This window comes from Myotis davidii, unplaced genomic scaffold, assembly GCF_000327345.1.
Source record: "Myotis davidii unplaced genomic scaffold, ASM32734v1 scaffold512, whole genome shotgun sequence".
In the NCBI taxonomy this organism is placed as follows: Eukaryota; Metazoa; Chordata; class Mammalia; order Chiroptera; family Vespertilionidae; genus Myotis; species Myotis davidii.
In genome coordinates, this window is record NW_006284323.1 from 1958783 (window position 1) to 1972257 (window position 13475).

The 13475-nt window shown below is 53.4% G+C and overlaps 1 protein-coding gene across 1 annotated transcript in view; it reads left to right on the top strand.

The window, feature by feature from the left end:
* Positions 1–2062: 2062 nt before the first annotated feature.
* Positions 2063–13475, top strand: part of UBASH3A (ubiquitin associated and SH3 domain containing A) — a 40923-nt gene continuing 29510 nt past the window's right edge. Inside the window, exons 1-5 of the mRNA XM_015569078.1 lie at positions 2063–2178; positions 4138–4191; positions 6648–6834; positions 9983–10181; positions 12697–12866. Coding sequence (XP_015424564.1) covers positions 2066–2178; positions 4138–4191; positions 6648–6834; positions 9983–10181; positions 12697–12866 — 723 coding nt within the window. The 5' untranslated portion in view covers positions 2063–2065. The remainder of the gene's footprint in view (positions 2179–4137; positions 4192–6647; positions 6835–9982; positions 10182–12696; positions 12867–13475) is intronic.

Consider the following 13475-nt stretch of genomic DNA (forward strand, 5'->3'; position numbering starts at 1 on the left):
ACCTACTGGCCTGGTCTCCCCCGACTGCCCTCCCCTCCCCCCCGCCAGTCTGGTTGCTCCACACAGCCTGCTGTTCAGTCGTTTGGTCATCCCTCACTAACCCCGCTGCCGGCCTGGTTGTAGGCAGCCATCTTGTGAGGGTATGAGGGTTAATTTGCATATTACCTCTTTATTATATAGGATTACATTCTGGATATGCTGGATACAACTCCTTTGTCAGGTGTATATATGGTGATATTTTCTCCCAGTCTATGGCAGCATTTTTATTTTCTTTTTTGGTGTCTTTCAAAGAGCAGGCCAGGGATGCTACAGTGCAGAACGGTGCAAAGAAGGGCCCAGCCCAACATACCAATAGCTCCAAGGCTGAGCAATTCTGCTCTTAAACTTACCAGGATCCCAGGGGCTCCCCTACCCCCATCCCCGCCCAGCCCCCTACTTATCTCTTCCGTCCCTAAAAAAGCAGCCACTCTGCTAGCTTGTACATCAGTTTTTGAACCTTATATAAATACAACCATACAGCATGTGCTCTTCGGTCCAAAATTACGTGTGTGAAATTAATCCACATAATTGTTTGTAGCCATAAGAAAAACCAAACAACCCACTTTAAAAAGGCCGAAGACTTGAACAGGATCTTCCACAAAGAGGTCACTTACGTGGCCAATTGCCTGTCTCATGGTGCTCAGTGTCATTGCCATGCAGGGAAATACAAATTAGAACCACAGTGAGATACCACTACACAATCCCAGTTGGCTAAAAGGGAAAAAACTGACAATATCAAGTGTGGACAAGGATGCAGAGCAGCCGGAGGAATGCTCACCCACTGCTGGCGAGAGGCAAATGAACAACCGCTTTGTAAAACCGCTCGGCAGTTCCTAATGCCGTGCGGACGTGTCCTGTGAGCCCCAAATCCCTCCCATGGGTAAGTACCTAACAGAAATGTACCTCAGGCACCAAAAGACATACACGAGAGTGTCTGCAGCGGCCAAACAACGGAAAACCACCCAAATGCACATAGACAGAGAAATAAATGATGGTACATTCATCTCGTAGAACGCTACCTAGCAAAGCAGAGCGCTAACTATGGCTACAAACAATTATGTGGATTAATTTCACACACGTAATTTTGGACCAAAGAGCACATGCTGTATGGTTGTATTTATATAAGGTTCAAAAACTGATGTACAAGCTAGCAGAGTGGCTGCTTTTTTAGGGACGGAAGAGATAACCAGGAGGCTGGGCGGGGATGGGGGCAGGGGAGCTCCTGGGATCCTGGTAAGTTCAAGAGCAGAATTGCTCAGCCTTGGAGCTATTGGTATGTTGGGCTGGGCCCTCCTTTGCCCCTGTGCACTGTAGCATCCCTGGTCTCAACCGCTAGATGCCAGTAACAAACACCCCCGCCCCCCCTCATTTTGAGGATCAAAAATGTCCCCAGAGGTTGCCATGGGGGAGCCAGAACGCCCCCAGTTGACAGCCAGTTTTGTTGTTGGTCCTGGGGTAGTTAAGGGCGTGTGCTCACTTTATGAAAATTCATGGAGCGGCACATATACATTCAGCAACTTTGCTGCATGCATAAAAACTTTTTTAAACATAAAGCTTTTACAATTGAAAAAAAAAAAAAAGAAGTCAGTGAATAACAAAAAGAGCCAAAAAATTTTAGAGTGAGCACGGAAGATAGGTACAGTGCAATGTCTTGTCTGCACATAAGACACTAAGACCCAGGTCAGGCAGGTTCTGTGGCTTCGGACCCCAGTGGAGAACCCTCGGCCCGGGCTCCCTCCCCTCCCCCTTCTCAAGCAGACTTGCTCCCAGTGCCGCCCAGTCAGAGCCAAGGCTGGCTCTGCACAGGGACCTCTGGGACCCGAACCCACTGTGGAAACAGGGTGGGTGGGCACCGCACCCCAGCACCCTGCCAAGAGCCTTCTGAAAACCAGTATCACATGCAAACAGGATATTAGGTTTTGTCAGAGAGATCAAAAAAGGCTTGAGGTTTTTCTTCACAGCCTCAGCCTCTCCTGCCGCTCCCTCTCTGGCTTTATCTGCTCATTTCAGTCGGAGGCAGGAAGAGATGGCAGCCGGGGAGACCCAGGTCTACGCCAAGGTCAACAGCAAGCTCAAGGCCCACAGCGCCGCCTCCCTCCTGGACCCCCTCCTGAGCCTGGGCTTCCCAGCGCACACCGCGTGAGTACTCCCCGCCGGGCACCTGCCCCTGGCGCCCCGCCTGACCCTGACCCTTCTGAGGTCCCGGCCACAAAACTGCAGGCCGCTCTGAGCACCTACTTCCTGTTGAAGGGGCGCCTTGCAGGGCGAGGTGCTGTTGCTAAAGTAGGCCCTTCGCCGCTGTCTTTAAATGATAGGATCAGGACCCACTCTGCTGGCCGGTTGGGGGGGGCGCGGAGGGGGGGCCTGAACTTGTGACCATTGGAAACCACGTGTCACCATGGTGCCCCATTTCTCAGGGTGTGGAGGAGCTTGGGGCCTGTTGTACCCTCCTGGTGGGCAGCTCAGTGCCTCAGAGAGGACTTTTCAAACTCTAATCTGAAAGGCCCCACCACCCAGTCGGTCTCTAGTTCTGGGACCGGTGAGGTGAGGATGTTTCTAAATGGTGCAAGGAACCGTCCGTCCTTAGGAAAAAATGCGAGTGCCCGAAAATGAAACAAAATGGTTAAGAATCGACTTGGTTAGCGCGATCCTGCGTGTCCACGGAAAAAGCCCACACGTAGAAAATTTGAACCGTAGGAGTCACCCCTCTCGGCGAGGGAAAAAAATCCCCAAGGCGACAAGCTGTGCTACTGACCCTGGGTTACAGCTGCCACAGAAAACCGATTTCTTAGAGCTGGTCCTTTCCAAGGTTATCCACATGGAAAATACACCAGAAGTCCCCTTAGCTACCCCTGGATTTGGGAGGGGAGCAAACTTCCCTTGAACATTGTAACGAAATCCCAACCAAATCGGATGGAATAATGTAGAAGCTACACTTTGTCCTCACACTCTGTTCACAATAACCCGGGGCCTGTGAGATGGAGCGGAAGGCAGTGTGAGCAGGGTGCCTGCCGTGTGCGCCCCCATCCCCAGCACCTGACATCGGGGGGGGGCAGAGGGGGACACTGAGGCGGAGAGGGCAGGTGACTTCCTACCTCGGGCAGGACCCAGACCCCACTCCCTAAAACACCGAGAAAGCCGTGCTCTGTCACACCGCTCGCACTGGAGCCTGGACACACACTCAAAATTCCTTCCAACTTAAACATCGGCCGCATGTTGGGGGTAGGAGACCTGTTTTAAACCCCTCATTAGTCTGAAGCACCCCAGGAAGGCTCTGGGCCAAGGCCTCTCTGGTGGAACCGCTCCGGCAGGCGCATCCCCTCGGTACTGGCCACCTGGCAGCACTGAGCCGCCCTCCCCTGGCCCCCGCATCACCCTCAGCCACTTCGGGCTGAATCCCTGAACCAATCCTTTAGCCGGATCCCATTCTCTTCAATTTGCTCGGGTTCAGTTACATGGAGCTCAGTGACTGTACCTCCTGGTTACAATGGTGAGAAGACACAGTCAGGCCGCAGGGACCGCAGGCTGGCAGGGGAGACCAGCGGACATGAGCTCACTGAGACGATAAGCAAGGTGACCGTGTGCGTGGCCGGGACACAGAGGGGCTGCACGCCCACCTGGAGGCGGTTTGGAGCGGGCTTTGGTGGGCGACGTTTGAGCCGAGCCAGGAAGAGCATGGGTGTGGGGGTGCGGGGCTGCATTTGGCGGGGAGACACGTGTGCAAGCCAGGGCTGTGACCCTTCTGGCCGCCCGGAGGACCAAGAGTGTGCCCACCTGGCCCCGGTGCAGGGTACACGGGGGGCAGGGGGAGACAGACTGCAGGCATGGGCGGGCCTCAGGCACGAGCCCTTGGCCCCCATGCCAAGGACTGAGAGGAAAACGGGCAGGGCCGGTGAGCAGGTCTGAATGCCCACAGAGCGCAGCGAGGGCCCAGGGAGGACAGAGGCCTGAGCTGCATCCAGCTGTGAAGTGTCCAGCCCCTGGGGGACAAGGGGTAAGGGACAGGGCCACTGTGTGGCAGGGCTGTCCCTGCCTCTCACCCCTTCCACACACACTGGAAGGCGGGTTCTGAATGCCCTTGCCTCCGCTTTCCTGTAGGCTGAAGGCATTGGCAGCCACTGGGAGAAAGACGGCGGAGGAGGCCGCAGACTGGTGAGTGGGGCTTTCTACACAGGGGAGGGCCTGTGGCTTGAGGACGCGCAGGGTGGGCCAGGGAGGTGCTCAGTGCAGTCTGGCGGGGCCGGGCCGCCTCTGTGCCAGCCCACCCAGCGCTGAGGGAAGGGAATAAGGAACCCACATTTAAAACAGAAAACAAGAGAGAGAACTTGAAACAAGGCCCTCTTCACTTAAAATCGGTTGTCAAGGAAGAAAACAAGCCATGTGACTTGTTGCACACCCAGCGAAGAGCCCTCTCTGACATAAAATAGAGGTTGCCACTCGCTAGGCCGCCTCTGATGGGGAGAGAACTTCCAGGGCTTGTAAATGTCCCCTGAGGCATCCGCAAGGCGCTCTTAAGGGGCGCCAGGTGTCTCGGGGCGGGTGAGGAGCCCCGGTTCCAGGCAGTTCCCACCCACCAGCTCTGTGACTCTGCACACTGCCCACGGGCCTCGGTTGTCTGCTCTGGGAATCTGGAAAGGGCACCCCGTTCTCTAGAACCCGGTCCTGCCTGAATGTGCCATGATGCCACCAATCTGCCCTAGGCGGGAAGTCCCCTCACTCTGCCCCGAAACAGCCACAGCGGAACTCAAACAATAGAGACCGGGTCCCGTGAGGCTGGGGTGCCCTCCACAGAGCAGACGGCAGATACTGCAGGGGGTCTCTGAGTGTCCAGCATGCCCTCGGTGGTAATGCCCTTCCTCCTCCAGGAACTCTAGGCCAAGGGCAAAGCACATGGCCCCGCCACAGGAGAGAGAAACACCAAGGCTCTGGGCCAGGCTCGCTCTAGTCAGCTGCCAGATTTCAATTAGAAACCAAACCCACCCTGGGAAGGCCCTGGTTGGTCCCTCTGCCATGAGACTAGAAGTCTGACCAAGGAACTGGGAGACAGTAGGATCCCCCAGTCTCAGTCTAGAGTGGGCCCAACCTCACTCATAACCAGGGAGCTGCAAATTAAGATGCCCTTCAAGACAACAGGACCTTGAAGGGTTGGTGAGGGAGGGGAAAGGGGTGGCCTCTTACTTTCCTGGTTGCAGCGTGAGGTGTCTATCAACACTGAAAGTGTGTGTAACAGCCCAAAACCACAGTTCCAAGTCTAAGGGCATCCTCTGGAGAAATACAAAGGGGCTACAAAAGCAGGAACAAGACCCCTAATTACAGTGTTAAAAAGAAACTGTTTGAATGCACACCAATGGGATGGATGAAGGGAAGATCGCACATGTGCGTACATGATGGGATGTCCCACAGTCCTGAGCAGGTTCCCGCTTAACCAGGAGTGTATGTATTAGCCTGGGGGAGTCAGAAAAACATTGCTGAGTAAAAAATGCAAGTGGCAGAATAATTTCAAAAATGGCTTATGGTTTATATAAAAGACACACACAAGTGCCATCTATGAATTTATTACTTATGTATCCAGAAGAAAACCAAGCAGATTAACCATTGAGGTTGCCTCTAGAAGGGGGAGGAGCCAGGATGAAGGGGGTGGAGCCAGAATGATGGGGGAGGAGTCAGAATGAAGAGGGATGGGGTTTTTTTATTACTATTAGGGAGATGTATTTGCATGTAACTAATGTTTTCCCCGAGTGGTTGCCTACTACTTTCTAAACTTAATATCATCTCACAAGCACTTCCCTGAGTCATTAGAAATTCTTCAAAACCACAATTTCTAATGAACAGTTATGTAAATTCACTATTATTTATCTAGTTTGTCCTTCTTTTCTATTATAAATAGCCCTACATTCAGTATTCCATACATGTATTTTTTCCATGTAGACTTATTAGTTCAAATGGTCTGTGTATTTTAAGGCTCTTGACACATACCGGCAAGTTGCCATATACAAAGGAGGCACAAATTCATCCTTAAAGCTCACTGCACCTTTACACCATTGAGCATGACGTTCATCCTTTGAAAATTATTTCGTTCATTTGAAGGTGAGCAAATGGTTGTTTTAATTCTCATTTTTCTTATTAATGAGAATGAACTTGAGTTTTGGTTTGTATATTCTTTTCCCTTGTATCAAAAATAACTTTTTCTGAGTTGAAAGGAAATATCATAGCCACCTAAATTTTGTCTAGTTCTCTGTGGGTTTGATTTTTACATTGAATTGCAAGTGTGAGATAAAATTAAAATGAGAGTATTTTCAACAAAATTTTTCAACACTAAGGGGATGGCTCGACCACAAAGGTGATCTGAAGACCAGGTTTTACTTCACTGTCACCTTTCTCTCAACTTCTTGACCTTTGACCAGGGGATCAGACTAAGCTGGGCCTGAACTCTGAGTGAACTCCGGGCCCCTCTGTGGCCACGGGAAGCTAACGTTTGGGGCTGTGACGGTGAGGTGGCTGGAGGACGGGTGGATGTGGCCCTGGGTGCTCAGCATGGCCTGCTACTCTGTCCTCCCGGGGGAGAGACTCTGTGAGGACACAGGTGACGTGACCGCTCTCTGTTGCAGGCTGCGCTGTCACAGCAATGACCCTTCTCTGGATGACCCCATCCCTCAGGAATACGCCCTTTTCCTCTGCCCCACGGGGTCCCTGCTGGAGAAGCTCCAGGAGTTCTGGAGGGAGAGCAGGCGGCAGTGCACCAAGAACAGAGCTCACGAGGTCTTCCCTCACATAACGCTCTGTGACTTCTTCACGGTGAGTCGGCCCCGCTGCCTCTCAGGCTCATGACCACGGCAGCTGAAGTCACTTTCGGTGATAACGCGTCAGGGATGGGACGACATTGAGGACAGCCACATGATTTGTTTTTACGGGGCGTCCACAGCTGTAGGGTTAGCTGACCTCTGTGTGAGATGTCCCTGACTTTCCTCCTCGCCTTTATCTGGTCAACTCCTAGTCATCCTGCAGAACCCAACTCGTTTATTCCCCCCGCTTTTTCTAAGTCTTTCCCCACTTCCCAGGCAGAAGGGATGGCTGCCCTTCGCGCTCCCACCTTCCTTTTGTCTGTACCTCAATTGGCGCTTTCCTGTTGTGTGACAATGTGTCTGGGCATCTCTGCATCCCTCACCAGACAGAACCCCTCGGGTAAAGGTGGAGGCTTCCCTCATCTTTGTACCCCCAGAGATTAGCACGGTGCCTGAAACAGAGGAGGTGCTTCAGAAATGTGTGATGGATCAACTGAGGAATGGGTGAGCTTGGCCAGTCACAAATGCAGGACTGTTCCCTGCCCGGGGGACCAGCCCCGACTTAGAAAATGGTCCAATAGGCAGCTCCATAGGGTTCCTGGGCTGCTCAGAAGAGAAGAAGGAGGTGTGAGAAGGAGGGAGGGAGGGATAGACACCACTTCCTCTGTGGCTCCACCAGAACAATCTGGAGAGGGCACACCCTGGCCCGGCCCTGGTGCCAGCAAACTCTGTGGGTTCCACCCAGCAGTCAGGCAGGGCAGTTCAGGCAAGATTCTCCAGGTGACTGGTGGGGGCCTGCCTGCAGCTTTGGGGTGAGGAGTGGATTTGGCACTAGGGAGAGTATTGAGACAGAACTGAGTGCAGGGAACTGGGGGGCAGAGTCCATGTTGGTTCATGGTCCTCCAAGAAGCAGCCCCCAGAGTTGGAAGTGGGGGGGGGGGATTTCTGTGGGAGAAACACCCGTGAGGGATAAAGGAGACGGAAGTATGGGCAGGGCAGACACCTGTGGATGGGGGTGGGGGAGACGGGGCACCAGAGTCTCACCTTGCTGTTCCCAGAAAGATGGGGAGCCTGACAGCCAAGACCCCACTAGGGGCCATGACTGACCTGGTCACTATGGGAGGGTGACCTGTGGCTGGGTCACAGGTCAGTCCCCGGATGCACAGGTACTGCCCTCCTCGCTGTAGGCTCTGAGCAGTGCACCGTGGCCGCCCTGGAGTCTACGGAACCTCCAGAACCAAAGGTTGCCATACAGAGCATAGCGCTGGGCCACAGGACAGAAAGGGTGCTGGCTCAGGATGTGATGTGGAGGCTGAGTCAGCATGACAGGGCCTGAGAGACTGTAGTTAAGTGGCGAGGGATTTCCAACCTTGAAGGAATATTCCATTCCACAAAGAATCTTACCCTGAAATCTCTAAGATTCTGAGGACCAGGTATAGCACAAATCCCTAACCCCAAACACAGGAACCAGATCAATTACACCGCAGTGTGGTGAACAGAAAAGAGGCTTGCTCGGCGGCATAATTTTTATTAATTACATTAACTGGTGTTAAAAATACTAAACGACCTGGAGACTCTTACGCTTAGTGAAACAAGCCAATCTGAGAAAGACAAATATCACATGACCTCACTTATTTGTGGAATTTAATGAACAAAATTAATTGACCAACAAAATAAGACCTGAAGCATGGAGGCATGGAACAGACTGACATACCTCGATGTGGGGGTAAGGGGACCAGGAGAGAGAAACCAAAGAACTTATATACTTACTAGTGGCCCGGTGCATGGAATTCGTGCACATTAAAAGGGGATTAATTAGAGGAAATATTTTAATACTGCTATTTGCCCTTTCTCTATAATAGAAGTGTCAGAGATGAAAGAAAATTAGTAAAATGTATATGAAAATCTTCCTCCTGTCAGAGTCTGGGGCGCGCTGCGGGACCCAGAGTCAAGTCCCCACACACCCATGGTGCCTCAAAATTACACAAGACCCAGACCCAGCCAGCCACACCCCCATTGGGCGAGATCCAGACCCAGCGGGCCCTACCCCTGTCAAGCCCCACTGGGCAGAGGGGCGCAGCCTCAGGTCCCCTGGCCTGGCACCAAGCAGGGGACACAGCCTCAGATCCCCCAGTGCACCCTCAGGTCCCCCAGCTCAGTGCCAGGGGGTGGTGCATGGCCTGAGGTCCCCCAGCCCAGGCTGGGGCAGATGCATACCTTGAGGTCCCCGTCAAGCCCCGCCAGGCGGGGGGTGCAGCCTCAGGTCTCCCAGCCCGGTGCCAGGGCAGGGGGTGCTACCTGAGGTCCCCTGTCAAGCCCAACCAGGCGGGGGGGCACAGCCTCAGGTCCCCTGCCCTGGCCCAGTGGCACACAGCCTCAGTCCCTGCTGATTGCTCATTAAGGCTCCTTATGGGAGCTCAGCCTCCACTTCGGCGCAGCCATCTTGTGTTATGGAATCCCTGCCTCCGCTGTTGGCACAGCCATCTTGACCATTACTGCATGGTCAGTTTGTATATTCCCTCTTTATTAGATAAGATATGCATAGCCCATGGACACGGACAATAGGGTGGTGGAGACCTCAGCTGGGGGAGAGGGGGAGTAGGGGCTGGGCAGAAAGGGGTATAGGGGGGAAAATAGGAGACATCTGTAATACTGTCAACAATAAAAACCTATTAAAAATATAAAAATTTAAAAATGATAATCAACGGAGCCACTTTAAAATGGAGCCGGAGCTGCCATCCCAGAAATGCCCTGCACATCTCACGCCTCAAAGCTCGGGATGTTAGAACAGGCAAAACAGCCTTCGACTGGGCCTGAGCAACCTTGTTTCCCAAAGGGCTGTCCGCAGGGATAACCAGAAAGCAGCTATGGTGACTCCTGGGCTGAAAGTTAGAAGCATCATTTAGAATTAGCGTCGCTATAGTAGCTTATCTGCACCAACAGCAATGCCTTCCTTCTATGGAGGTAATTGCCCCCCTTCCCTTTCCCATCAACATACCCTGGTCTTTGTCCTCCGCCTGAATCCGTGCTTCCCACGCAGCTGTTCTTGTCTTTGACACAGTCAATGCTGTTGCCTCTCACCCTGAAAGGCCTCTATTTCCGTTTAACATGGTGGCCTGGTAACAAGAGCTGAGCGAGCACATGGCTGTCCCTTCCCGCAGTGTGAAGACCAGAAGGTGGAGTGTCTGTACGAGGCTCTAAAGAGAGCTGGAGACAAGGTGCTGGGCTCCTTCCCCCCGGCGGTCCCTCTGGTTCTCCATTCCTCCGTCAGCTACCTCGGCTTCTTCGTGAATGACAGCCCTGCGGACGTCATCCGGGAATTCGCCATGACGTTCGCCACGGAAGCAGCTATCTTGGCAGGTAGGCAGCCCCAGCCAGTCGAACACACTGGGCCGGGTGGATAGAAAGTGGCCCCTCTGAGTGAGGGGCTGTGCTCTCCCCACTTGGACACCGTGGGTGGATCCCACGCAGAAAGCATGCAGGCTGATCCTTAGCACAGCGATGGTCGGACAGCTGACTGGGCCTGGATCAGGGGTGCACCCATCCTTGCCCTGGCCATACCCATTCCCCCCTCTCCCTTGCCAAGCAACTTCTCTGATATGGCCTTAAGCCAAGGCTGAAGGATTTCACCAGCTCCTCCCTAGGGAGCAGGTGTCCTCACCAGGAACACAAACAGGTTCTGAGAACCAGCAGTGTCTCGTCTCAAAGTGGGAATAGCCCTGTTTGCATCGATTTCAAATGGTTTTCTAAACACTTGCCATATTCCAGCCGCTGAGGAAACTGTCCCAGGTGGACGTGTGGGGCTCTGTCAAGACGGATTGTCAGCTGGTGGGCACCCAGGGGGACAGGGGTCTCTCCCAGCCCTGTGCCCACCTTGAGCAGCGACCCTCACCCAGTCAGTGCTGTGTGTAAAACACTAGTCCTAGCTGGTGTCTTTTAATTTTTAGGCATGAGCTTAGTCCTCTCTCCTTGGCTTCTTGGGGAAAGATTCTTTGAGAATCAACAAAATTCCTTTTTCTCCAAATGCCAGCCTTCACACCTCCCCAAAAAGTGGGTCTCCTGGCCCATTTCCCAAATGGAGGCTCTGAGGCTCTGAAGGGTAGTATGTCTGCCCCAGGTCACTGTCATAGGTTGGTTAGTGTCCCCTAAAATCCCTGTCTACCCACACCCACAGGAAAGGACCCTATTTGGAAACAGGGTATTTGCAGCCATAACTGGTTAAAATGAGGTCACACTGGAGTAGGATTTGCCCTAAATCCCATCACTGGTGTCGGTGTCCTTGTGAGAAGAGAGGAGGCCACAGGAAGATGAGGCGGAGATTGAGTGATGCAGCCACAGCCAAGGAGGACTGGAGGCCCCAGGAGCTGCAAGAGGCCGGAAGGACCCTCCCCTAGAGGCCCAGAGGCAGTGAGCCCTGCCAACACCTTGATTGGAGACTTCTATCTTCAGAACTCTGCAGGAGCACATTTCTGTTGTAAGCCACCCAGTGTGTGGCAATTGATGAGAACAGCCCTAGGGAACCAACAGTCTCCTACCCAGTGGGTGGTGGAACCGGACCTCGAGTCCAGCTCTGTCTCACTCCACACGGGCTGGGTTTCATGCTGAGCAGCCACGGTCCTGAGAGATCGGCCTTGACCTCATGTCCATCACTGGACCCCGAGGAGCCTCTGCCCTGCCCTTCCGCTGCCTGTGCCCTACACCTGCCCCTGAGGGCGTAGGAGGGGCCAGCTCCAGTGTCTCTTGGGTTCCACCCCAATGAAACGTCCCCATGGGCACAGGGCACAGACGGAAGAAAAGACAAGGGCCCATTCAGAAACAGAGTGACTCACCGATGGCCCCGGTGCGGAGAGCAGTGGGTCTTTTTCAGGCCGAACTGACTCATGTGGTGAGGCCCTGCCCCCACCTCTGAGACACCCACTCACTCTCCTGCCTCAGGCTTCTCACCTCCACAGTGTCTTGTCTCATTTGCCACTAAAGGCGGGTGAATCGTGGGCGGGGCTGCCACGTCCGTGCTTCAGGAAGTGCTCGCAGCACCCGAGACATTTTTCAGGGGAGACAGGCCTGTGTGCTGGTGTGTGCTGCCCGGGGGAGGGGAGGCCGTAACTGATCATTACTGAGACTCCGCGAGCCTGGTTTCCACACCAGACCCAGCGGGCAGTCCTCACTAACCTCGTGCTGTTGCTGTCGCCACGGAGGCTGAGGCAGGCTAAGGTGGTCCCCCAGTAGGACAGAAGCATCTAAAGCCAGGGCCACCTGACACCAAACTCAGAACTGCTCCATCCATCCGTCCGTCGGTCACCACCTCCCAGAACATAAAGTGCTCGTGGCGTCGCTGAAATCAGACCCTGGCTGGCCCGACAGCCCTGAGTGAGGACCCGAGGGCTGGGCCCCGAGGGCAGAGACCCCCAGGAGGACCAGGGCAGTGAGCGGTGTCGGAGGGACTGTCCTGTTTAACAGAGTCACATGGCTTCTGGTGTTTTCTTCCTGAGACTCTGCAGCTGAACAGTCACTGACCCAGAGAGTGAGCCCGCCAGTCCTGGCCGCTGATGACACCCTGATGACAGGGACGGAAGCGTCTACTTCGTCCATGTTAACCAACTACTTGGGCAACTCGCTTACAAACTGATAGGCCCCGAACACCCCCTAAAATCCACATCTCTACTCCCACCTCTCTTACACTTCCTTATAGAATCTGCAGGTACCCAACCAGCTCCTCCAAAGGTGAACTCTGCAAGATGGCATCAGCCGGCCGAGGGTGGTCCAGGGCGGAGGCAGGGAGGCCAGGTATACAGGCCTGGGCTGCTGAGCCTGGGTGCGTAGCCATCCTGGCCGCGCAGTGCTGACGGCGGGCATCCCTGGGTACCCGGTTTTGCAGACTGCACCGTGAAGCCTTGCACCAAGCAGCTGCACCTGACGCTGGCCCACAAGTTCTACCCCCACCACCAGAGGACGCTGGAGCAGCTGGCCAGAGCCGTGCACCCGGGCCACAGCTGCCAGTGGACCGCAGCGCTGTACTCGCGGGACATGCGCTTTGTGCACTACCAGGTGAGCGGCCGGGAGGGCGGGCAGGTGGGGTCCTCCCACAGGAACCAATGCATGAATGGCCCCTCTGACCAAGCACTGACCCCAGCAGCCCTCCATTGGAGGTATTTTAGTAGAAGGAAAACCTTCTATTCTTTCTCTAAAACTATTTCTCTTTTCGTGCAATTTGTAACTAGCATTCTTTTATGTATACAGGATGGGACAAAAGCAGGTTTACAGTTATGAGTACACAAAACAGTTTATTCTTATATTATTTATTAATTATTGTATTATTTTTCCATACAAACAACTGTAAACCTACTTTTGCCCCACCCTGTATCAGTTACAGACACACAACTTGGGGGAAAAAATAAATGGAAGCATTTCTGGTCATTAAAAATAGAGGATTGCAAAGGTTTATCGATATATTGTGTTGCTTATTAATTTATTTAGATAATGATTTGGGCAAAGACTTTCTCTCACTAAGTTGATTCGTTCAAATGGAAACCATGCAGTGCTCCTTACGGACGCACAAAATAAGTATGAATGAATCCACCACGTTCCATGTTGTAAGAGAAGCTATAAGAAACTTCACAGAAAGGAAGGTAGACATAAAAGTCTGATTATACTTTG